The sequence below is a fragment of the Lissotriton vulgaris genome, chromosome 9 (genome assembly GCF_964263255.1).
Source record: "Lissotriton vulgaris chromosome 9, aLisVul1.2, whole genome shotgun sequence".
NCBI lineage: Eukaryota > Metazoa > Chordata > Amphibia > Caudata > Salamandridae > Lissotriton > Lissotriton vulgaris.
In genome coordinates this window covers 2622922-2649967 of record NC_141697.1, presented here as the reverse complement: position 1 = coordinate 2649967, position 27046 = coordinate 2622922, and the positions used below count along the sequence as shown (strand labels likewise).

General features: G+C 48.2%; 1 protein-coding gene across 1 annotated transcript in view; it reads right to left on the bottom strand.

Moving 5' to 3' along the window:
• The window catches only part of FSIP1 (fibrous sheath interacting protein 1), an 898930-nt gene that overhangs the window by 643450 nt on the left and 228434 nt on the right, over positions 1-27046 (bottom strand). Inside the window, exon 6 of the mRNA XM_086936904.1 lies at positions 7701-7799. Within this exon, the coding sequence (XP_086793030.1) occupies positions 7701-7799 (99 nt within the window). The remainder of the gene's footprint in view (positions 1-7700; positions 7800-27046) is intronic.

Here is a 27046-nt window from a genome sequence, read left to right as displayed (position 1 = left end):
AAGTAAGGAATTATGGGCAGTGTTTGGGTCATGCGCTAATGGAAAACCCATGTTTTTTAATTCAAAATGCAAAGTAAGACCCTCAGGAGGACCCACAGGCCGAAGGCACAGGAGTCGCTTGAGGACCTCAGGCAGCTCACCAAAAATGGAGACCCACGATGCACAGACACAGTGACTGGAAGAGATTCCGTCAAGTTTGAGTAGAGTTCCTGGCTGCCTGAAATGAAGGAGCTTTTATTAACCAATCATCCAGGTAGGGGAATACCTGGTGACCTGAGCATCTCAGAATGGCAGCTATCGGCGCCATGCATTTGGTGAAGACTCTGGGAGCTGACGTCAAACCGAAGGGATGCACTCTGAACTGATAATGGCAGCCCGCCACTTCGAACCTGAGATATCTTCGATGCTTGGATTGAATGGGCATCGAGATGATCCAAGAGATGACCGATAATCCCCTCTTCCATAAGAAGAAGGATGTCCTGCAGAGACAACATCTTGAAAGATTTTTTGATGAATTTGTTCATTAACCGGAGATCCAAGACCTGCCTCCATTTTCCTGATTTCTTTAAGATTAAGAAAATGTGGGAATAAAATCCTTGATTGCGCTGACGTAAGGGCACCTTTTCTATGGCACATTTGGCAAGGAGAATTTTTATTTTCCTCTTGAGATCTGGCAGATGACGATATAATACCTTTGGAGGAGGGGTAGTTGGAGGATACTGAACAAACTCTAGGGTATGACCGTGTCGAAAGACATCCAAAACCAATCCATCCGATGAGATGGACGTCCAATTTTTAAAGAATTTTGAGCAGGTTGATCCGAATTGTTGTGGGACTTTAGTGGCGGGGGCCTGGAGAAAATCATTGCCTCTTGTGAGAATCCTGTGGTCTTCCGCCAGATTGCTGTCTTTTATGACCGGCAGGTTGCGAATAGGATGTTGCAGTGTGGGACTATAAGGCTAGTTGTACGCATGATAGGATGTTTGAGGGTACTGTTGGAACCACTGTTGGTACTGCGGTCTGGATGCGTACTGTCCTCAAACTCAGCCCAAAAGGACTAGAAACAACATTGTTGTAGTTTTGCTAAAGATTTGGTCGGGTCTGTGTCCTTTTTATAGAATGAGGAGCTTCAGCTTGGTCAGAGTTCACTCATTAAGAGCTTACGAATGGCATCAGTCAGAGGTCACTCAATAGGATCTTACTCACGGCGTCAGTCAGAGCTCACTCATTAATATCTTACGTGTGGTATCTGACATTCTTTACAGAGATAGCTTAGATATGGTATCTGACAGAATTCACACAAAGGGCGTTTATGGTAGGGGTCAGAAAGACAAAACACACATCTCTTAAGATGATGCCTGATGACTCCCTGGTGTATAATCCATGCAGTCTTCCATAGTAACACCCCTCCGTTTACCTTAAAGTGTGCTTTAATAATAGTGTGTGAATGAATGTCGTGCATGCCTGCTTCAGTGATGCTGGAGAGCAGCGCAGTTGTCCCTGCACAGGGAAGTCTGTCCCGATTATTATTTTTTTTTAATATTTAAAGACCTTTATTGTACAAGACTTCATTTACACAGCATATAGCCTACAACCCTCAAGGGCCGGCAGCATAGGATGGTGATCAGATGAAATACCAGTGAGATAACACAGCCATTCAGCCGGCAACCCTGGGGTCCGGCGGCGTAGTATAGTATGAGCATGCAGACATCTCGTAATACACAGCACGTCTAGGAAGCAGGCCTGTGTTTTTTTTTTTATTTTTTTGTGTTGCTGTAGGTGTTTCAGTGCGTCTCCGGCATCTGTACCATATGGGCAATAGTCCATGTCCATCGTGAGAGCCAGTTAATAGTTACCTCTGTCAGTCACTGCGTGGACTGGTGTTAGGGGAACTGGTAATTGTTCATCCGAGATGCCACTATGATGGTTACAGGCATATAATGGTATAGCTCACTACGATAAGGGAGTAGTCTCATGTGGCCGACGGCGTCTGGCAGAGACCGTCGGTGCCGAGGTCGATGTATGTGGCGACCTGCCGTGTGTGGAGCAGTCCAATGGCGGTAATGCAGGTGTAGATGTTAGTGGCAAGAAACTTCGCCCAGGTTCGGTCGTCCGGTTCCGAAAGGGTACCTGCCTCAGTCGTGTCCCGCAGACCGTGCAGGGAAGTCTGTCCCGATGATATGGTCTTTTACTTTTGGAGCCAAGGTCTGTTTCCAGTGTAAAGAGAAATTGAGCAGTATTTAGGTACCTGGTTTAGAACTGCACTGCACATTCACCCTTGCAATGCCAGTTCCACTTGTATGCCCAGGAAGGAGCACACACTCTCACCTCTAAGTACCTGGCACACAAAAATTCAACACAAAATCGTTGATAGGAAGCTGGCCCATTTTTAGCTATGTCTGAAAATATATTAGTAATGGGTAACTAGAGCCAGTACTCTGAAGAGCTAGGTCAGTCCCCAAAGGCCTGAGTGGACCATTTCAAGAGCTATGTCAGTCAGTCCCTGAAGGTCCGAGCAGGCCCTTTAAAGAGCTGTCAGTCAGTCCCTGAAGGTCCGAGCGGACCCTTTAAAGAGATAATGTTAGTCCCTGAAGGTCCGAGCGGACCCTTTGAAGAGCTACGTCAGTCTCTGAAGGTCTAAGTGGACCCTTTGAAGAGCTGTCAGTAAGTCCCTGAAGGTCCGAGAGGACCCTTTGAAGAGCTGTCAGTCAGTCCCTGAAGGTCCGAGCGGACCCTTTGAAAAGCTGTCAGTCAGTCCCTGAAGGTCCGAGCGGATCCTTTGAAGAGCTAATGTCAGTCCCTGAAGGTCCAAGCGGACCCTTGAAGAGCTACGTCAGTCTCTGAAGGTCTAAGTGGACCCTTTGAAGAGCTGTCAGTCAGTCCCTGAAGGTCCGAGAGGACCCTTTGAAGAGCTGTCAGTCAGTCCCTGAAGGTCTGAGCGGACCCTTTGAAGAGCTGTCAGTCAGTCCCTGAAGGTCTAAGTGGACCCTTTCAAGAGCTGTCAGTCAGTCCCTGAAGGTCCGAGCGGACCCTCTGAAGAGCTACGTCAGTCAGTCCCTGAAGGTCTGAGTAATCCTGTGGATACTGATGCTGGCTTCTGCCATTCTACTCCAGCTGGGACTAACCTGGGACAAAGTTATGTCCTCCTGTACTCTAACATGAGGCTCCTGCCTTCTGTAGCGGTCTGATTATCATAAGCCTTTCCCAGGCACAGCTAAACATCAGCACATGTCCAGCCTGTCAGCCCTAACCACGTGCAAGGTGCAGAAGCAGATTAGCTGACCATGTCAGTGATCATGAAAACACCTACTAATCTGGCAGAATCCGAGTCAACCCATGGAAAGCATCAAAGAGGTTTTACAAACGAGAAAGAACCACTATTAGATATAAATACGTTTCCTCTCTGAGATATGAAGTAGACTTACTACGGCTGATGTTTGAAACTTTACGTGTTACCTTGGATGAGCGATTCAAATAAATATTTGGTGCCTGGGCAGTTAAAAAAACCATGAATGGGTGGGAGATCTTTCTTCATACAGACTGCAAAGTTCTGGAACTCACAAAATATAAGAATACGTACAAATCTTGAGTTTAGGATGGCAAATAATATCAGGCTCTTTTTAACTTACGGTTACTTACCTAAACCCAGAACAAAACACAGATCAGTACATTCAAGCTGCGGATCGGGTCCATCACAATCCTCCACTACACCTCTCATATTATAGTGCAAGAAGCATGTAGAGGACTCCCCTCGACAAGCTTACATGCAGCAATGCTTGATGAAACCTCCTAACACCATGCCTCCTGACCTCACCTAGCACGCTGCATACAGACCAATCTACAACTACACCCTTTCAATGACACACGCCTGCTAACATCACTCTAGAGAGGCAAAATGCAGCAGCAGTGTGACCGGACTGAGGGAGCTCTTTGGACCTCGCAGCTCTCCCCCGCTCTTCCCCGCAGCTCTCCACTGCCACCGCAACAGCCAACGCGATCGCCGAGTGGTGCGGGCAGCGGACTACAATCCCCAGCAACCCCTGCTGGACTTGGGATGCTGGGACGCTGACAGTTTCCGGGAACTTCCGCGCACAGAGGCGCATAAAACTAAGCAGCCCCTCCTGCGTCACGGGACGCGTGCGCGGGCAGCGCTGGGCTAAGCCCGGGCAAAGGGCGGGCCCTCTGTGGCCCTCAGGGGACATCAGTGGACGGGCGGGCCACCCCTCTAACCCTCTAAGACGTTATTAAGGTGAGCCCACATAATAGATTATGGGGAAACAAAATACCAGCACCATCACTCAGGCCCCTGAAGGTCCTACTGTTCTTCCACCCACCTTGAGAGCATGTTGGAAAATGCCTTCCATTTAGTTAGCACGGAAATTGCTAATACGGAGAGGAGAATGTCAATGAGTCTCATGAGTTCACAGCCCCAGCAAGATCGCTCCATCAATGCTGGGCCACTATCTCATATGGTCATAATTACTAATCCCTCTTCGTCGGCCATTCCACCGATAGCTCAACTTGGGGGCAGTTGTGCAACCATCATCATTGACTCACAGCTGGATTCTGATGCCCCAGCTGTTAACTCTTCCCTGACCCCAAGTAACAAGACTGTCGGAGAGCAAAGGAAAAGAGGCCCAGCGAAACTAACATTAAATAAAAGGAAACAACCTCCACGTAACAAGAGCCAACCCACACCTCAGAGTATGTGGAATAGAGGGAAACAACCATTAGGGGGTGGCATCGACATTATTGACCCTTTGCAATTAGCTGAGAGGGACATAGCTATAACTCCCCCTAATGAAGGGCATAACTCCGTCTGTACACACACTGAGCCTATAAATGAAAGTGATATTCAAAAAAAGCTACTTGGGAATTTTATTGAGACTATAGTGGACACAATTTTTAAACAAATGGAAAGTCAAATGATCAAACAGGTTATTACAATTTTTAAAAGATTAGACAGACTGGAAAATCTGGTAAAAAAGGAAGATGCAAAAAGGAAAGGGGTAATTAGTCTTGATCTACTAAGGGGAGAACGGCTATTGAAAGATATGTTGACTGCTAGTAAGGGCATTTTGGGAGGTGGGCCAATTACCACTAGTAGCACACCAGTAACTAATACTGTATCCAGGGATGCCTCTGCAGGTAAAAGTAAATCTGTAACAGTATTACAGCATACCCCTGCTGCTGCAGTTGGACCACCGTGCCCCGCCAGTGCGGTTGCTGGTACCTCAAAAGGAGGACCTAGCTCAGACACTCGGAAGACGGGGAATACAACTAACATGGGTTCAGATAAGGGACAAGTTGCTGACTCTAGGCCCATAAAACATCCTGGGCCAGCACTGCACTTGCCCCCAGACGCCTGCCCTTATGTTCTGATCTTAGCAGGTGTACCTGTGCTTAAGGAGGGACAAGGTGAGTCCTGGGTCCAGCTGAATAACAAGTGCATCGATTGGTAGTAAGCATAAAGGGTTAGGGCCAAATATCGCCAGTGAAATTCTTTCAATCCGCCGTGTGAGCTGGGTTGGTCCCCTATTTAAAAACATTAATGGAGACTGCATTGTAATTAACTTTAGGCACCCCTCAACATCAAGATTGATACTCAATAGCAACAACATCTATCCCGGTCCTCGAACTGTTGTAACTCCACTACTGTTGGGCTATTTTTACAGGCCCCCACAGAGATTACCTGGCCCTGGTCCACCACCCTACGCACTGTTTAATAGATACAGTATAATCTGAGCTAGAGACCCAGGACTGACCACCAGCTATCCCTCCAGATATAGCATGCAGTGATTACCTGAATGCAACTGGATCCCTTGAAGGATTGATGACCTGTTCCTCTATAGAGGTGTTGAATGGTAATATCGAGGTTGTATTGCCATCTGACCCGAAAATAACCACTTATGCCATTGCTACCCCTATATTGTCTGACAAACTAACAATTTTGAGTTGGAACATTGCTGGCTTAAATACAAAAATGAAATCTAGGGACTGGTTAGATTGGGTTACTAACTATGATATTTTAATGTTCCAAGAAACTTGGTGCACTACTTCCCTGCTCCTTGAGGGTTATAGCTGCCATAACCAAACTGCAGCCGTTCCGGCCATGGGCCGACCGAGTGGGGGCCTATCTATTTGGGTTAAGATCACATCAGAAGCTAAAATTGAACCCCTGAAGACCAATGACATGAATTTCCAGGCCCTAATTTATACTAATAGGATAAAGTTATGTTTAATTATTTTTATAATAATGACTTCACAACCCATCCAAATACAAATTTTATAAGATTGTTTGATTTTATTGATGGAATTATGGATGGACAAAAGTATGGTAAACTTGATGGTATCTGTGTCAGAGGTGATTTTAATGCTCACATTTATTCTCGAACCCCTCCCTGCAAAAGAGGGGAAGAACTGTTGAGTCATCTAGCCACACCAGACCTAGTCAATGTTTTAGAGAAGGTAAATACCACTGTGAACACAGGACCTGTGGCGACTTATATTGGGCGTGGGAGTTCAACCACAATAGATTATGTTTTTATATCCTCCCTGCTCGGGGACTGTCTATTGGAGGCTGAGGTTGTTAACACTATATATAGTGACCATAACCCTATTTTGTCCACTTTTAAATCTTTCAAAAAACTGCGTAAACGTGAAGGACCTGGGGCAAAAAATCTGGTGGCGTCAACGGACAAACTTAGGGTAGCCTGGAAGGGGATAGACAATAAGGGGGTCCTAGCCCGTACAATTAAAAAGAACCCTTCGTTAGTGTCGGTCTGTTTATCTTGTGATAATTCTGGACATGACATTATCGAGGCTTTTACAGGGTTGTGTATGGCCATAAAAAAGGAAATTTCTAAACCCTCCCCAGTAAATAATAATAAAAACCCCAGGTGGTTCGACACTTCATGTTCCAAGGCAAACCGTGATTTACGCGCAGCTCTTATGGCTGATCCACGGGACCAGCCTTTGGTGAGGAGACATAGGTCAAGTTTCAAGCGCACCGTAAAAACACGAACAGAAGAGCACTGGGAATCCCTTGCTCGCACAGCGGCACTGAGAGAAGCCGCCGGATTCTGGGGTGAGGTTAAGAACTTGAGATCATTTGGATCAAACATCACCCCCATAAACTGCAATATATAAGGGGATAGGTGGGTGGACCATTCCTCAAGCATATACGTTGCACCACACCCATTAACGGAAATACATTACCCCTCTACGGCATTGAACATCTCATTAATGGAGGTGGAAGATGCTATCTCCCAGAGTGCAAGTAATAAAGCACCTGGCCCCGATGGATTATCCATCGACCAAATTAAATCAGAACCTGAATTTTGGTCACCTTTATTGTGCAATATTTTTAACAATCTATCTAACAGCCAAGTCCCGGCAACCTGGTCAAACAGCATTACCGTGCCAATCTTTAAGAAATGTGATAGACTAGATCCTGGCTGTTATCGCCCCATATCCTTAATAGACAACACCCTGAAGATTCTAGGAAGGGTTATTTTTAACAAGAGCAGGACCTGGGCAGAGGAAAGCATGATTTTACATCCATGCCAGTTAGGCTTCAGAAGCAATGTGGGGACTGTTGAGCAATGCCTAAATATAAATTTATTATTGGCTAAGAATGCATTTAAAGTGGCCTAGAGAGATCAATGAAAGGCACCCAGTACTCCCCGGATCCGTCTTACCCAGATTATTGGGGGCTCTGGGCCAATCGCCGTCCTCAGCAGGAATCTGCGTGGGAAACACTGGTGTGAACGTCACTTCCTCTTCTAAGGAGTCTGCGTCTGGGGATTGAAAGAGACTTCATCAAATAGTGCAGCTTACAATGAAAGCCTTTATTTCACATGTGCATTCCATCCTCTAAGGCTTTATTCTTCACATTTCGAAGCTGTTTAATTCCTGAGGCGTTATCTGATTCCGCAGGCCTTGGAACACCAAGATGAATGTACTCACCTCTTAGCACATGCCACATACTCTGTCTGACTCGAATTAAGAAAGGATTTGCTTTTTAAAGGCAAGACAGTTGCAATTCAGAGATAAGGATGCTGCAAACAGACCCAAACATCCGCGATGCCCCAGGAACGGTTAGCAACAGGACGAGCCTGTCCTGTAATGTCAATTGTCAGCAACAGAATCAAACGAGCAGTGGCCCTTCAGTGCTTGCGTAGACATCCCCCTGACTTGGTGCTGCTCCAAGAGACTCATCTAAAAGGTAACCACTATTTAGCATTGAACCAATGTGGCTACACGCTTCTAGCTCATACAGGATTGACGACCTGTTCTAGGGGGGTTGGCCATACTAAGTAACAAGCATTTACAATGCAATAGGTCTCGCAGCATTAAAGTTTGAGTTATTGGCATTGTGTATGACAATGGCAATAGTTATAGCTTTTGCGAATATAACAACCACCAGCACTAAAGACGCCTTCAAAAACGCCACCCGCATACACCACCAACTAATCCGAAACGCCAAGAAAACAGCCTTCAAGGACCGTCTAGATAACAACGCCCACAACAGCAAGGAATTATTCAACATCGTCAAGGAATTTACCAACCCCTCAGCCAACTCCAATGACATCACCCCCTCTCAAGCCCTCTGCAACTCCCTAGCTTCGTTCTTCCACAACAAAATTGCAGACATCCACAACAGCTTCGACAACCAACCCGGAGACCAACCCACCCAATCCACTGCAGGACCCCCACCCCCCCTGAACATCCTCAATGACTGGAAGCCAATCTCCACTGAGGACACCATCCGTCAGATGAACTCTATCCATTCAGGATCCCCCACAGACCCTTGCCCTCACCACATTTTTAACAAAGCAGACTCCATTATTGCACCGCACCTCCGAGATGTCATCAACTGCTCCCTCAACTCCGCAACTTTCCCGGAAAGCTGGAAACACGCCGAACTCAGCGCCCTCCTGAAGAAACCCACAGCTGACCCCACCGAACTCAAAAACTATCGCCCTATCTCACTCCTTCCATTCCCGAACAAAGTCATCGAGAAAGCTAACAACAACCAGCTCGCCGCATTCCTCGAAACCAACAAATCCCTCGACTCTTCACAATCCGGCTTCCGAGCCAAGCACAGCACCGAAACCGCCCTCATCGCAGCAACAGACAACATTCGAACTCTACTGGACAATGGAGACACAGTCGCCCTCAACCTCCTCGACCTCTCCGCAACCTTCGACACGGTCTGCCATAGCACCCTTCTACAGCGCCTCAAAAACATCGGAATCCAAGGAAAAGCACTGGAATGGATCACCTCGTTCCTCTCCGGAAGAACGCAGAGAGTCCGCCTTCCACCATTCAAATCAGAGGCCACTGAAGTCATCTGCGGCGTACCCCAAGGGTCCTCACTCAGTCCCACCCTCTTCAACGTTTACATGAGCCCCCTCACGGCCATCGCACGCCAACATAACCTCAACATCATCTCCTACGCCGACGACACTCAACTGATCCTATCACTCACCAGAGACCCTAACACGGCCAAAACCAACCTACACGAAGGAATGAAAGAAGTAGCCGAATGGATGAAGCACAGCCGTCTGAAACTGAACTCAGACAAAACAGAAGTCCTCATCTTAGGTACCTCCCCCTCCGCCTGGGACGACTCTTGGTGGCCAGAGGCCCTTGGAAAAGCACCCATCCCGACGGACCACGCACGGAACCTGGGCGTCATCCTGGATGCCTCACTATCGATGAACAGACAAGTCAACGCCGTTTCTTCATCTTGCTTCAACATTCTTCGCATGCTCAAAAAAACATTTCGCTGGATCCCTACCGAAACTAGAAAAACAGTCACCCACGCTCTGGTCACGAGCCGACTGGACTACGGAAACACACTCTACGCCGGCATCACCGCAAAACTCCAGAAAAAACTACAACGCATCCAGAACGCCTCAGCCAGGCTCATATTAGACATCCCGCGTAAAGAACACATCTCTGATCACCTGAAAAACCTCCACTGGCTCACCGTCAATAAGAGGATTACTTTCCGGCTCCTAACCCACGCACACAAAGCACTCTACGAAATAGGACCCGAATGCCTCAACACACGACTATCCTTCTACACCCCCTCCCGCCAGCTACGATCCTCCACCCAAGCCCTCGCCACTGTACCTCGCATCAACAAAACCACCATGGGAGGTAGATCCTTCTCCTACCTAGCAGCTAAAACTTGGAACTCACTCCCCACTCACCTCCGCCTTACTCAGAACCACCTAGCATTCAGAAAGCAACTCAAAACATGGATATTTGACAAGTAACTCCCCACCCTTCTTCAAGCGCCTTGAGACCCTCTGGGTATGTAGCGCGCTATATAAATCTATTGACTTGACTTGACTTGACTAAACTCGCGTAAATGCGTGACAATAAAATACCGATTTAAATTTCGACACCTCAGATATTTCAAAAGATTCAGTTTGACACATGTTGCATGACACAGATAAGGAACCAGCTCACCTCCTTAAAGTGCAAAGAATTTCAAGTAACTAAAATAGCCAGCTGTGTTAAAGTTAAAGGGTCTGGTAAAAATTAAATGTGTGTCCTTAAAACAAAAAAAGCCCTATCACAATTTGTACATTTTATGAAGATGCCGCTGGAGTTTTTGCAAAAACAGGACAAGTGCTTGCAGTTTTCAAACAAAATATTCTGCCCTACTCGGTAACCAATGACACATTTCCATCTGTGACTAACAGGCCTTTCATCCATCATAAATCGATTAAATTAAAATGACTATTATAAATAAAAAATCTGTTACTTCTGCGCAAAAATACTTTTTGGGTGGCACGTGGCTTATAAATAATAACCGTGCTTATAGTATAGCTTGATGTTAGCTTTTGAAGCTAGCGGACAATTGAATATGTGATCAGACATTTTTATTTAATTCATAATATGTATGATGTACTTGAAAAAGACACTTGTGACGTCACGCAAAAGCTACCACTGCTTTATTTTCCCAGGGTCGGCCTAAGGCTCTTTTAAGCACTGACATGCACAGGGGCACAGTTTGTGTGCCCCCCTCAACTGCTCATAGCCCACTGCAGATTTTGGACCGTACACGGGGGCTCAGAAAACGAAGTTAACCCCGAGACGGAGGAGGCGGTCTGTTGAGACGATCCCGCCTGCCATTTTGCCAGAGGCCATGGGAATGATCTCCACCTACCAGTGAGCCTGAGACCAGCTCTGCACCGAGCAATAGAGTTTTGCTTGGGTGCATTTTCCTGCCCCACCGTCCCCGCTCCTGACAGCGAGCCGCGCTGGGGAATCTGAGCGGCTCTGGGGGCTCCCCGAGGCAGCGGATATGGGCAGCTGTGGTGATTTCACCCGCCAATTTGCCAGAGCCGCGGGAGCGACTCCCACCTGCCAGTGAGCCTGAATCCTGACCTACATTGAGCAACGGGGTGCGGGTGTTGCTGGGGTACAACTTCTTGCCCCGCTGTCCCCACTCCTGCCAGCGAGCTGCACCGGGGACTCTGAAGAATCGATGGCGGCTCTCTGGGACGGCCTGTACGGATCCCGGTACCTGGTACCTGCCCAGGCTCTGCGACACCCCCTAATCACCCGCCGGATAAGGTGGGGGGAGAGTACTGAGGTGAGGAGCGATCGGCGCTGGCCCCTGAGGAGGAGTAGTGCCCCTAGGGGGCGAAGGACGTTATCTCGGTGCTGAGCACGGACTTGGACCCCCGGGACCTGCACCCCATCGCAATTGGTGGTGATTCATCGCTGACCCCCTGGACAGTTGGGTTAGCGGGGGGAATGGATAGCTTCATCTAGCAACTTTGCCGGCACTCAAGCCTAGCTAGGTCTGTGAATCCTGCCTTGCTGTGTCACGACGACATACTTCTCCACACTGCTTCCGAAAGGCACCCCTTTAATCCTCGGGGCTGATCTGGATCGGATCAGGCTACAGCGCGAAACAGAAACCTTGCGTGGGGCGGGACTTCCGTGTGGCGGGACTTCCGTCTTCGGAAGCCCGCGCACGCGCCCACGGAGAGAAGCAGTGCTGGTGCCCGAGGGGGAGCCCCGCGGAGGCTGCAGAAGTGTAGAATGGCGGTAAGTGGGGTTTAGTGGGGGGGGTGCGCTTGTATGTATGTATGCGGCGGCGAGGGGGGAGGGGTCTCTGTATGTGTGTGTGCGTGCGTGTGTGTAGGTGTGCTCGTGTGTGTCTCTGTGTGCGCATGCGTGCAGGGAGAGGTGTGCCTGTGTATGTTTGCGCTTCACAGGAGACAGCCACGGCGAGCGGGTTCGCGTGCGCGTGGCCTGCGCCGATCGCCTTTTGCGAGATACGCGCGGCCAGGTGCTGTCTCCTGGGAAGCAGACTCAGTAACAAAAGATCTCCTGGCGGACACAGCGCTAACGCGCTGTTACGCCACGAGACCTAAAAACGCGACTCTTTTGTTGCGGGCCGAGTTTGGCGCGATCCTGACGGCAGATACGTAGCACTGTCCAGGACACGCGAGGGCAGAACTATTAATGTGTGCTCTATCGACGTGCCGCCGAAACTTAGAGACCTTCCCAGAGATTAACCGAATACTAGTAGAAATGTCACAATGGCTTCATATACTGGGAGGTGACATGAATGAGGTTATGTCTCTAGAGGTAGAAAGAGGGGTGAAACCAGGGAAAACGGTTGGACCAGGTCAGTTGCACTCGTTTACGGTAGCAATGGGACTAACTGATCCATGGAGAGCTCATGACCCCAATACAAGACAGAACACACACATTTCAGCAGCGCACGGTAGTGGAGCTCGCCGGGATTACATATTCACACAGAGTATATATGCGAGACACAGAGCTAGAGGAAAATCGGATCACTCGCAAGTAGAGGTGGTGTTCTGGGGCCCTGTAAAGGACTGCACTCTCCCGCCATGGGTTCAATCCTGTATATATTAAAGTAGTCCCGGTGTATTAGTGATTTTCACATGGAAGGGGAAGAAATAAATACATCAAAAACTTGACAAACAAAAGTATCAAAATAAGAGAAAATACAGTAAAGTTCGACCGATGTTATTTAATCACATTGGGGATATGCATTTTATGCAGAGAACAAATTGTGAAAAAAAACCAAAAAGGTACACAATTCGCATGAATGGTGCCCAGAAAAGAGGGGGGGCGAGTGGAAGTAAGTAAGTGGAAGGAGATAAAGTTTTGTGGTGGTGACAAAAAAATCACAAGCAGATCTGGTATACCGTATTTTCCGGCGTATAAGACGACCCGGCGTATAAGACGACCCCCTACTTTCATGGACAAAATGTAGGTTTCATGATATATTCGCCGTATAAGACGACCCCCACTTCCTAACGTCCTACAGTCCCCTTTCTATCTCCATGGACTGAGGAGATCATGTGGTACTGACGCTCCTCTCCTTCCGATGAGCGTAAGAATTGCGGAAGGAGAGAGAGATCAGCACACGTGGAGGAGCGCCTCGTCTGCCTGGGGGATGCACACGTGGAGGAGCGCCTCGTCTGCCTGGGGGATGTGCAGCTGCAGTCCAGGTAGGGTTCACGGCGCCATTTGTTTTCTTTTAAAGCTTGCGCAGTGTTTGAGTTGCCTCTGGCTGGCGAGGGGCTGATATCGTGTTGCACAGTGCCACCATCGCCTATGTAACGTTCGTACTTCTGCTCTGCTCATTAGCAGCCTGTGGTACCGTAACAGTACCGTAATTTATTTTCAAGACCGCCTACGTTCTTTGTTCTGTGCTGGAGTTCCCTAAGCGGCACCCATTTCAATTGAGACGCGGTCTGACACCTTCGGGTGAAGTCCGCGCTATGTAAAAAATACCGCCATTTTTAGTAACCGGCGTATAAGACGACCCCCGACTTTCCAGAACATTTTAAGGGGTTAAAAAGTCGTCTTATACGCCGGAAAATACGGTATATTGGTCATATACCGGATAGTCAAAGTACACAAACTATATAGAAATTTGCCATGTAACACATGAGGTCACAGTCTATTCATTACTGTTGATTGGGTATTGGCAAGTGTTCTAATGTCGACGTTTCGACCCCTTTTTCCGTAGGTATCTTGAACCTTACTAACGGGGTCTTCCTCAGGACACGTGAAAAGTGGTGAGGGCTGGGGGCACCTAAAGAAAGAAGGGAGGTATAACATTACCTAACTACAAACTGAAAGAATAGAAAGAAATCCCACAATGATGGGCTGAGTTACTTAGTTTTACCGTAAGTGCTGGGGCGAGGGGGGTTACTCTCACAAATAAATTATGGAGCAGGGGGGCTCCGTGGCTATCCAAAGGCATACTGTGGGGTAGGAGTGAGGCATCACCTGTGTAATTAAAGGTGACTGTTAGCCAAACTAATAAGCATGTTATAAATTTACAGTCCTAATTGAAAGGACCACTGAGCACTTACTTAATGTGCGTATGTGGTGTACAAAGTTCCGATCTTGTAAAAGTATTTCTTCTCTGGCGGGCGGGGAAGTCCCAAAATTCTATGGAGGTTTTGCCAAGCCGGAATCAATCAGGGTTGCACATGGACTGGATCTGAAGAGGAAGGAGGAAGCAGCGAGTGCAAAATTCTCAGCGGAGTCGGGTTAGTTAAACAAGCACTGGCGTTGCCAATAGGTCTCGCAGTAGGAAAGTTGGAGCTATTACAATTGCAAATAACAATGCCTTTTATTTTTGTTTTCATTTTAAAAACATAAAGGGCTTTGTCATTTACAAAACCAATAGCTCCAACTTTCCTACTGCGAGACCTATTGGCAACGCCAGTGCTTGTTTTATTTATGTGTTGGTTTTGAAAATAGCAAAATTAATAGCTTTGTCAGTTACAATGTCAATAGTTTTAACTTTCGCAAATGTGACACCTATAGCATTTGTAATGCAATGTGTGTTGTATTTACGTGACTTAGATGTATTGATATTACAAATAACAATGGCTTTTAATTTTGTAAATAATTAATACTTAAATAAAAGTTATTGTAATTTATAATGGCAATAGCTTAAACGTTTGTAAATAACTTTTGTGAAGATTATGTTCAGTGTATTTTATTGTGACGAAAATCCAAGAACATTGCATTTGCACCTACACACACACAGAGCCACACACACACACACACACATATAGATGTGGTGGTGGTGGATCAGAGGGATATGGTGGTGGTGGTGGATGTGGTGGTGAATGTGGTGGTGGATGTGGTGGTGGTGGTGATGGTGGATGTGGTGGTGATGGTGGTGGATGTGGGGGTGGATGTGGTGGTGGTGGTGGTGGTAGATGTGGTGATTGTGGAGGTGGTGGATGTGGTGGTGGTGGATGTGGTGGAGGTGGTGGATGTGGTGGTGGTGGATGAGGTGGTGGTGGATGTGGTGAAAGTGTTGGTGGATGTGGTGGTGGATGTGGTGGTGGTGGATGTGGTGGTGGATGTGGTGGTGGTGGTTGATGTGGTGGTGGTGGATGCGGTGGTGGTGGTGGATGTGGTGGTGATGGATGCGGTGGTGGATGTGGTGGTGGTGGATGCGGTGGTGGTGGAAGTGGTGGGGGATGTGTTGGATGTGGTGGTGGATGTGGTGGTGGTGGGTGTGATGGTGGATGTGGTGGTGGTGGATGCGGTGGAAGTGGATGTGGTGGATGTGGTGGTGGATGTGGCGGTGCATGTCATGGTAGATGTGGAGGTGATGGTGGGTGTGGTGGTGGATGTGGTGGTGATGGTGGATGTGGTGGTGGATGCAGTGGTGGTGGTGGTGGTGGATGCAGTGGTGGTGGTGGATGGGGTGGTGGTGGTGGATGGGGTGGTGGTGGTGGATGGGGTGGTGGATGTGGTGGTGGTGGGTGTGGTGGATGTGGTGGTGGTGGGCGTGGTGGATGTGGTGGTGGATGCGGCTGTGGATGTGGCTGTGGATGTGGTGGTGGATGTGGTGGTGGATGTGGTGGTGCATGTGGAGGTGGATTTGGAGGTGGTGGTGGTGGTGGATGTGGTGGTGTCGGTGGATGTGGTGGTGGTGGATGTGGTGGTGTTGGTGGATGTGGTGGTGGAGGATGTGGTGGATGTGGTGGTGGTGGATGCGGTGGATGTGGTGATGGTGGATGTGGTGGTGGTGGTGGATGGGGTGGTGGATGTAGTGGGGGTTGGTGTGGTGGTGGTGGGTGTGGTGGATGTGGTGGTGGATGTGGCTGTGGATGTGGCAGTGGATGTGGCGGTGGATGTGGATGTGATGGTGGATGTGGTGGTGGATGTGGTGGTGGATGTGGTGTTGGATGTGGTGGTGCATGTGGAGGTGGATTTGGAGGTGATGGTGGATGGATGCACACATGGATGGATGCAAATGTGAATGGGTGGGTGGGTGAATGGATGCATGGATACGTTTATAGTTGATAGGTGTATACCTGGATGAATATATGGTTGGATGGGCGTGCCTGCCTGCGAGGGTGGATGGGTAGAAGTGGCAGCACACGGAGATGGATGAAAGTGTGAATGGGTGGATTTATAGAAACTGGATATTTTCAGATACAAATTATAATAAGAGGCGCTTTGCGGGCAGAGAAGGTAGCATTTTCTATTGCCTCAGAAGACATGGTTGATAAGTAGGTCCATCGCACTAGTGTTAAGATAATTTTGAGCCTTAATATTTTTTAATAGATCGGTTGGGAAAATCATCCATCTATAATACCATGGAACGGTGTAATCATTCTAAAATGGACAGTTCTTTTTCTAAGCTAACAAATCAGCCACTCATTAAAATGCAATTTCTGTACATTTTACATGTCTCCGCAATTCAAAATAGAAAGAAAGCCGGGTGGCAGAAAAAAATGACGTTTTCTAGCGCAGAGTCTGTCTGTAAAGGTGTTAATTCTATAGCCAAAACACCCAACTACAGTTGCGAATTGCATTAGAAACCTGGTATGAAGAAGCCATCGGAGCAGTTCTCAAACGACCCTCCCAGAAACAAATATATATACTTTCGAATTAATTGGTAAACACAACAAGCGTACACATGGCGGAAACAAAGTTATCGAGGTAAAGCTTTGTAAATAAAGGGTGCAGTCTGTAACACTTACCTCGAACGAGAAGTTTAAAACAAAGTAGGGCAACACTGTATCACCCTATCTATGTGCATTTTAGCAACTGAACGCCATATATATACGAATTTTGCATATATAGGTCCGAGTTTAGGCGTACATAAAATGTTGCATTAAAGATTCAAACTGCATCTTAATCCACTTAAATAAAGTAAGAACCCATAATTAAAAATAAAAGTCACACAAAAACTCTTAATCAGGCGAAGTTGGTGAAATTACATCAGCTTGATTCACCATAAACACTTTTTTAGCAAATGAAATCAAACGTAATTTCCCGAACCGCCTGTGTACTGCAGCCTCTGTTATTGTGAAATAGTAAATATTTGCTTAGAGTCAGTCCATGACAGGCCGCCGCGCTTCGGCCTGATGAGAGATCAACATTATCAGAGCGAAGACGGTCCAGGCAGGGGCAGTCCTCTTTTCATATCTAACGCCTCTAAGATATAGCACCCGCGCTTAGATGCTTGCTGACAATTGTTCACGGGCGTTGAACAAACATGCTCTGTTGTGCATATTCCGCAGCTGTTCCAGCCCCAATCAAACAATAACACAGGGTAAAATGTGTCAAAGCATCCAGCATGGCCTACCCTTCGCTGGAGTTTGTTCCACTCCACGCGCTGTAGCTCTTGCTTGACACGGACTTTGTGACAGAAGTATTTTTTTCTGCTAAAAATAAATAAATAAACACAAAGTAAATAAATAAAAAAGGGGTCTCTCACAAGTATGTGGATCAAAAGAAAAGTGCGATTTAGTGCATGGGGGAGCGGGCATATTTACAAGGCCAGGAGAGAAAATAAAGAAAAAAAATGAGGCGAGAGTGGAGAAGATAAGGAGATAGACAAAAGGAGGGTCCGGCTGGGAGCTGGGAAAGAGGCTAAAAGGGCTGGGAGAATGCACGTAGCACATTCCAATGACGTCTGGTGGGGGGCGGGCATATGGTGTTTGAGTGAGAAGCCTTTGATGTGCGAGCGAGTGGGAGGGAATAGCAGGGGGCGGAGAAGCAGATTGCCATCAAGGCAGGAGGCAGGCAGAAGGCTCGGGCAATCTCGTGCACGAGAGCACATGCACTCGTGAAAAACCTCTTTTTTGGGCTCATGGTGATACTCTTGGTTTCACTGCTATAGACTCGTCCTATTCCATTCCTGCGGAATGGAAATAGGCCGAGACCTAAAAAACTTTGCTCTGCTAAGCCGGCCCTAAGCTCCCTACACTGGCTCCCAATCCATGAGAGAATCAATTTCAAGTCCCTCTGCATCACACACAAGATCCTACAGGACAAGGGGCCTCCAATCTTGAGATCCCTGATCAAACCATACAAAGCCAACAGGATGCTAAGATCCGACCACCTCCTTCTGGCAAACGCCCCCAAATAATAATAATAGGGAGATTTGTAGAGCGCATGATGACGCCGACGGCGTGTCCCCGCGCTGAGATCCTAGTGCAGGCTGGAGAGGAGGGAGAAGGAACACTATTGGGAGTAGAGAAGTGTTTTCAGTTTAGCTCTAAAGGTGGACTCTGAGGGTTCCATGCGGAGCGCCACAGGGAGTTCATTCCAACTGGACGCTGCCAGGTACCTAAAGGACCTGCCACCCATCCTGGCTTTGGACACCTTAGGAATGGCCAGGCGTCGCGTGCCAGATGATCTGAGGGAACGCACAGGCTCATATTGTGTCAGAAGATCTTGCAAGGGGAGGGGTGCCCTACCGTTGATGATCCGGTGGCACGTGCAGAGTGCTTTGAATTTCACCCTGTTTCTCACCGGGAGCCAGTGAAGTGCTTGAAGCGCGGATTTTGAGGCTGATCTTCTAGGCCGTCTGAGGACCAGCCGGGCTGCAGCATTTTGTAAAACCTGCAGACGGTTTAAGTTCTTCTCGAGGGTCCCCAAGTAGAGCAGGTTGCCATAGTCCATTTTGGAGGTGACTAAGGCGTGCACAAGTGTTTGGCGGGCTTTGATGGGAAGGAACTCCAAGACCTTCCTGAGGGTCTTGAGGGTCCCAAAGCATGAACCGATCACACGGTTGACCTGAGGTCCGAAAGTGAGTTTAGAGTCGAACCAAACACCGAGATTCCTCGCCTCCTGGCATGGGACTGGTGTGGGTCCTAGGCAGGGTGGCCACCACTCTGATGTCCAGGCCGCTTGGTCTCCCCCCACCACCAGCACCTCAGTCTTGCCTCCGTTGAGCTTGAGACAGTTGGCAGACATCCAGGCAGCAAGATCTTGCATGCATGCTCTGAAGATGTCTGCCGACAGACCGGGCGCTCGCGATAGGGAGATGACGAGCTGTGTATCGTCAGCGTACGATACCATGCGCAGGCCGTGACTTTCCACTATAGTGGCAACCGGCGCAACATAAAGATTAAAAAGTGTCGGGCTCAGAGACGAGCCCTGCGGGACCCCCTGATCGAGGGCCACTCGCTCTGAGTAACAGTCACCCAGTCTGACTTGGAAACCACGTCCGGATAGAAACGACTGGATCCATTTTAGAGCTGCGCCTCCTACCCCTCCATTGTTCAGACACTGTAGCAGGATGGAGTGAGCTACAGTGTCGAACGCGGCGCTCAGGTCTAATAGGATCAGGGCCATGGTGTGGCCCTCGTCAACACCCTGCCTGATGGTTTCGGTTGCCATGAGAAGAGCCGACTCCGTTGAGTGTCGGGGCCGGAATCCAAACTGGGTAGGGTGTAGGAGACTCGTGTTCTCCACAAATTGCATTAATTGCAAATTGGCCACCTTCTCTGCCACTTTGGAGAAGTAGGGTAGAAGGGAGATGGGACGCAGATTCTCCAGCTTATCGAAGCTGATATTGGGCTTCTTGCGGAGGGGAAGCACCACAGCTTGTTTCCATTCCATAGGCAAACTGCTGGAGTTAAAAGAAGTATCCAGCAGATGCCTGATGTATGGTTCGAGTGTCGTCAAGCTATCACCCAACCGTTTGGGAGATGATGGGTCCCGTGGGGAACCTGACTTTACTGATTTACACATTTTGATCAGGTCTTCTCCTGGTGGAGTGGAGAATTTAAGCAACAAATTTTGTCCCTCAGCCTCTCTATCATGGATTTTAATCTCCCCTCCTGCCACCGGTTGGATAGGGAATGCTGAATAGATTTTGGAAACTTTGTCGCTGAAATACTCAGCAATGCGATTGCATGCGTTGACTGATCGGTCCTCTAGTTCTGTCGAGGACTGGGGGACAGCCAGGGATTTGTAGACACAAAATAATTCCTTGGCTGAGTTTTCAGCATCCATAATTCTAGTGGCATAGTAGTCCGTTTTTGCTTTTTTGATTAGATTGTGGTACAACCGTCTGTTAGTGAGATATTTTTCTCTTACTAGGCTGTCATAGGCTGACCGCCACTGCCTTTCTGCCCGTTTACAGTTCTTCTTGGCACTCCGTAGTTCCTTGTTGAACCAGGGTGCCGTTCTTTGTTTGCGACCACCCACCTTTGGACGGCCCAAGGGGGCCGTAAGGTCAAGGGCCGCTGTAATACGAGCGTTGAGCAGTTTGTTTGCCGTATCCGCGTCGTCACCCCCAGGGGGGCCCTCTGCTATAAGGGCTGCGTTGAAGTCAGGTAGAGAGAACCTGGCCCAATTACGCCTGGGGTAGTTGAGGGGGGAGGGATCTAGCACCTTATGTTTTGGGAGGGAGATTGCAAATGGTACCAGGAAATGATCGGTCCAGGGGAGAGGCACGGGGGGAACCGTAGTGACATCCTCCCAGTTAGCAAACACTGGGTCGAGCAGATGGTTGTGCTGATGAGTAGGGAGCTAGCCCTTTAGCTCTAATTGTAAGGCCTGGAGTTCTTGACAAAACTCCATAGCTCCTTTGTCCGTCTGGTCCTCTAAGTGCATGTTTAGGTCCCCTAGTAATAGGAACTTATCTCTCCTCAACGCCATCTCAGTGACACTTTCTATTAAATTATTTTTAAACCTTGCCGGGGGGCCTGGGGGGCGGTAGATTAAATAACCCTTTACCGTGGTCCCCCCATTGACTTTTATGGTGAAGACGCCGGCCTCGCAATCTGCCATGTGTAATTGTTCCAGTTGGCAGGCGAGTTGCTGTTTAAATGCAATAGCTATGCCACCGCCTCTGCCGTCAGGTCTGTCCAACCTTGTCAGCAGGTATTCTTGCGGTAATGCCTGGATAATGTCGGGGTCGGATTGACCATCAAGCCACGTTTCTGTAAGGAATATCAGGTCCGGTTGTCTATCGACTAATAGGTCGTGGATGTCGAATTTATGGCGTCGGAGTGATCTTACATTGAGTAAGCCGCAGGACAGGGTAGAACAGCTAGGGGTATCGGCTATTGACGTAGTAAATTGAAATTGGCAATGTCTACAGCCAGTTTCCACCCATGCGTGTATAGTATGGAGGCCAGGATTGCAAACAATGGTGGAAAGTTTTACAAGCTCCTTGCGACTCCACTTTATAGAGGTGGCCGGGACGGGGGGGTGGCCCTTGGCCGTGTCCGGTCGCGGACGGGCGCAGACGGGCTTGGCTTAGGCGCGCGCCCGGCGCTCCCGCTGCGCCCGTCCGCTGCGCTCCCTGGGTCTGGGTGACATTTAATGCAGGCAGGGGCGGGCGGGGCAGAGCACTAGAGTGCTCGCCCAGCTCGTCCCCCTCACTCAATATGGCGGGTCTGGTGAGGCGGGAACGCGGGTTCGCGCCCTGCGAGATGCACAAATTACAAAGTTAAATTAAAAGATATCTGGCAGTTTAAAATACACACAGTCTGTCTGGCAGTATTTAGCAGCAATTTTAGAGTGAGTATAACAAATAAAACACAGTCCCGGCTTCCGCCTCAGGACACACTCCAGCCGCGCTAGAGATCAACGCGAGTGCAGGGCTTCACAAGTTTTTATGCAGGCAGGGGTGGGCGGGGCAGAGCACTAGAGTGCTCGCCCAGCTCTTCCCCCTCACTCAATATGGCGGGTCTGGTGAGGCGGGAACGCGGGTTCGCGCCCTGCGAGATGCACAAATTACAAAGTTAAATTAAAAGATATCTGGCAGTTTAAAATACACACAGTCTGTCTGGCAGTATTTAGCAGCAATTTTAGAGCGAGTAAAACAAATAAAACACAGTCCCGGCTTCCGCCTCAGGACACACTCCAGCCGCGCTAGAGATCAACGCGAGTGCAGGGCTTCACAAGTTTTTATGCAGGCAGGGGCGGGCGGGGCAGAGCACTAGAGTGCTCGCCCAGCTCGTCCCCCTCACTCAATATGGCGGGTCTGGTGAGGCGGGAACGCGGGTTCGCGCCCTGCGAGATCACAAATTGCAAAGTTAAATTAAAAGATATCTGGCAGTTTAAAATACACACAGTCTGTCTGGCAGTATTTAGCAGCAATTTTAGAGCGAGTAAAACAAATAAAACACAGTCCCGGCTTCCGCCTCAGGACACACTCCAGCCGCGCTAGAGATCAACGCGAGTGCAGGGCTTCACAAGTTTTAATGCAGGCAGGGGCGGGCGGGGCAGAGCACTAGAGTGCTCGCCCAGCTCGTCCCCCTCACTCAATATGGCGGGTCTGGTGAGGCGGGAACGCGGGTTCGCGCCCTGCGAGATGCACAAATTACAAAGTTAAATTAAAAGATATCTGGCAGTTTAAAATACACACAGTCTGTCTGGCAGTATTTAGCAGCAATTTTAGAGCGAGTAAAACAAATAAAACACAGTCCCGGCTTCCGCCTCAGGACACACTCCAGCCGCGCTAGAGATCAGGAAGGCCCGGTCAGGAGGACGCCTATTTTCATACAACGCCTCCAAGCTCTGGAATTCCCTGCCCCTAAACATTCGCAGGGAAACCAACCTACTAAAATTTCGTAAGCTCCTGAAAACTTTTCCCTTAGGTCTCCTCTGTTCCCTAGCCAATTCCGCGAGTCCAGTGCTGGGACACCCCTGGGTAGCTATGCGCTTTAAAAATCCACTTCCACCTCCACTTCCAATTCCAAGCCTCGCCTGAGATGCTGCCATCTTCTCCAGTTAACCCTATATTTGATTTTAGATAGGCGCCAAATGCACGAAAAACAGGTCCACAAATCCACACAGCACAGCTTAAAACACCTTCGTCAAGTTATTTCATCCTTGAAGGTGCTCGCTTCAGCATTTTAGACTTTACTCCGAAGAGATCTATACTGAGGAAGACAAATCTATCCAAAAATATAGGATAATGCTTATTTATTCCCAGTACATGTAGTAAAGCTTGCTTTGTTACCCATTTACCAAGTCCGGAGTCAAAACAATCTACATAAAGAGATGGAGCCTGTGGGACAAATACTAAAGTGAAAGCAGTAAATATAATAAACTAGAGAGCCAGGAGTGGCACACCCACATAGCAGCTTTAGAAGTATCAATGAACCTGCAATGCCCGAGCCTCTAGGTGACCATCCACATGAACTCGATAAGCATCGGCAAAATGAAGAGGTGGCAGTGAAACAGTAAAAGAGCTCGACAGCGAGTACCTAATAGTATTTATTTCATCAGGATTCGGGTGAACAACAAGTATTATCAAAGCCAATAGGCATAGCACTAATGTACTACCAGATGTAAACACAGGTATTCTCAAAAGCTGTTTGCATGCATTCTTCGTAGAAATGTTGTTTATCACATTAAAGTGTGCCCTACTGGCTTACCCAAAAAGTAACAAATACAGCTTTCGGCATGGAGTGCATATAGGAGAAAAATAACTGACTGTGCAATACAGCATAGTTGAGTTTATTTTCAGATTTAGAATAGTCCCTCATGCATTCTAATGGAAGGCGGAATAATACATTGACGGCTGATCGCACGAGAGGAAAAGAGCAATACTCCTCTGGGTAGAGTCGAGCCGAAGCACCCTCGATGCCACCCAGGCAGCTGTACTCAAGCAAGACCTAAAAGGGTAAATTTACCTTACACAGTTAGGCTATTATTACGGAAAACAAACTTAAATACTTATACACTAATATTTGGTGTATTTTGACATTCATGGATATTCTACTTTGTGGCTTATTTAGTGTTTGTTGAAAGCTTTTACAAAATGTGGTGAAATTTGTGGAAAGTGGGTTTTCAGTGGATTCAACATAACTGCACTTATAGACAAGCGCTGGCGTTGCCAATAGGTCTCGCAGTAGGAAAGTTGGAGCTCTTGGTTTTGTAAATGACAAAGCCCTTTATGTTTTTAAAATGAAAACAAAAATAAAAGGCATTGTTATTTGCAAAACCAATAGCTCCAACTTTCCTACTGCGAGACCTATTGGCAACGCCAGTGCTTGTTTTTAATTTCTTCTCTAGGGTTTCCACCTCCCCTTCCTCCCTTCCTTTACTTCTGTTCTTCTGGTCCAGTGTAGTCCCTTCTGTCCTTGTGCTGGCATGGCTCTACACTTGGGCATGGCAGTAACAGGTGACTCGTGAGATAATGCTGCAGAGAGAGCATGTGGGAGGCAGGATTCCTCTTTCTGGATGATATCCTTGAGAGGGGGCGGGTCTTTCTGACTCTGATTCTTAATGGTTACTGCAAACGTAACCCTACAAATGGGGAAAGCCGCTTTAGCACTGCCCTACTGCTGTGCGCGAGGGAGGTTTGTAAGGAGAGCTTCTAGTCGCTGTTCTACACTGCACCAAGTGCATGTAGGGCTGCTCCTGAAATTGGCTGAAGTCTAAAGGAATATTCCGAGGCTTTTTCCTCTTATTTTTGTATGTGGCATGCACAGAGTCTTGTAAATCTTTACACATAGTACCGAGGGTTAGGCTGTCGCCTAATACAGAAAGTCATTCTGGGGTATGCCTCATAAGAGTCCTTATAGAAGTTAAGAACCATTGAGATGTTGCGAACAGGATTGATGAAGGAGGCATGAAACTGGGCAAAAACAGATTGGGAAACGAGATGGATAAAGTGAGGCATGCCTAGTTTGGACGAAACTTCCCAATGAAGCAACTGGTTGAAGAGTACGTCTGACATCATAGCTATGCTTGTATCTTCAAACCGTTACTGACTTTTACCCAGCAGCATTCTGCATCCAGAAACGTATACGCTTGTACCTTTACTGAGAAAATTAACATTAAGATTCCAAGAATGCAAAACACTTGCTGCTGGCTAAAAACCCAAGACGGGTGACGGTGTCGCACAAGCCACAGAGGCACCTGTGAGCTGTAGCATGCAAAGTTGGAGGGAGGTAGTTGACAACGGAGGTAGAAAAGGGGGTCGGGATGCTATAAAAAAATATAATAAAAAAACATATCCCAGTGCTCTGCATAGATTAGCACATAAACATATTGGTCAAGCTTCAGTGCGTTTATTGAAAATCCATTTCATCATAAGCAGTCAGCAGATGTTATGATTGCATGCTGACTGGAAGCTTTTCCTTATCTGTTAGAATGGTCCGCTAGCTTGCACAGAAATTGGCCAAGTACGTAAAAAACACAAGTTTAGCCCTTGAGTAACCCCCAGTATCAAAGAAACGAGGACCGTAAACGGGCGCCCGTTCTATCTTTCTTCTATGTTTATCGTTAATGCCCTGAAACGCTCTACAGTCTGAAACAGTTCTGTTTCCGGGAAACTGTACTGTTTCCGGGTCACAGTCACAAGAATGGCGGTCCTGGCATCAAATGCTGCACGTTCTCTTCCATATGGTTCCGCACAGACAGGCGCCGCTAAGTTCACCCTTTTCTATTAACTGCCCAACGATCTGTCTGTTTCGCACTCTTTGCTTTAGTAACTGGCGGGTATCCCCATATCGACATGCCAACCCTCCCGATTCAGGCGTGAGACTACCGATTTCAAGGTTAGTCTCCCGCCTCCCGATTCCTGCAAGCAAAAACCCGATTCCTCGGAGGTTTTAGCAGACAGGGTTTGGTATTGTGTAAGGTGCTAATTCTTCCAGCAATATTCAGAGTGGCGACACAGGGGCTCTATGGGGTGAAAAACCAACAAAGCGTCATTAACAAGGCAATGGTCTTTTAAAGACGTGTGAAGTACTGGGGCGGCTGTGTGTGCGCGGGGAAGCTGTTACAGCCCGGGCTGCCACACAGGAGGGGGGGGGGGGGAGGAGGAGTGCATGCACTGCAAGCAACCTGCCAGGCCAGTGCAGAACACTTGCATCACCCTCTCTCTCCTGCCATTGCGCTCCGTGCATCTGAAAGTTTAAAAAACACGGATATTTACGTTTCAAATGCCCGATCCTGCAGCAGCCACTCCCAAAGCCCATACATGCCAGTAACCCGATTCAAAGCCCCATTCTCCCGATTTTTTTTTTAATTCTCCCACTTTGCTCTTCTGAAATGTTGGCATGTATGCGTTTGATGTCCTGGCTTTTTAGTCCACAAAATGTTACGTTCATGCTAGGAAGTAATTTCGATTACACATATTACATGGCTGCGTTTTGGTGTGTATGCGATTGAGAATTAATTATAGAAATCTGGAGAATTTTATTTTCCATTTTACTTGGACTATTAAGTTATAAGAGACGGAAAAGAAATGTCCTCACTTTTAACTCGCAAAACTAGGAGTCTCTAAGTTAAATAACGCACACAAACAGGGATATCTAAATTAGACAAGCAGGCACAGTGTGGCGAAGAGCAAGTGATGCGTGGTTAATGGCAGCAGGCAAGTGATGCGTGCCTCAGGGCAGGGGCCATCGTTGAGAGGGGCAGAGCAGCTTCCTTCCGCCAGCGCTTGACTGCGCATGTGTCAGCGAGGGGATGCCTACTAAATGCTCCTCCCTTCCGTAGCGAGAGTCCTGCCCATCTGCGCCCGTCCGCGACAGGACGTGCTGGACGTGGCTGGACTCTGACCCCCCTCCTGGCCGTACTCGTGTTCATCATGCGGTGCTACACCAGAGACAGTCTGGCTGCCATCAACCAGTCCTGGGTGACCTGTACTGCACCTCGGGTGGATCCCTTATGCGGCCCATTTTCGTGTGGTTGCGGATGTTTACCCTGTCTGCCCCGTAAGTAGGAACTGCAGGGAGGCCACCCGTGCGGCCACTAGCCCACAGCCTTTTATCAGCTTATGGAA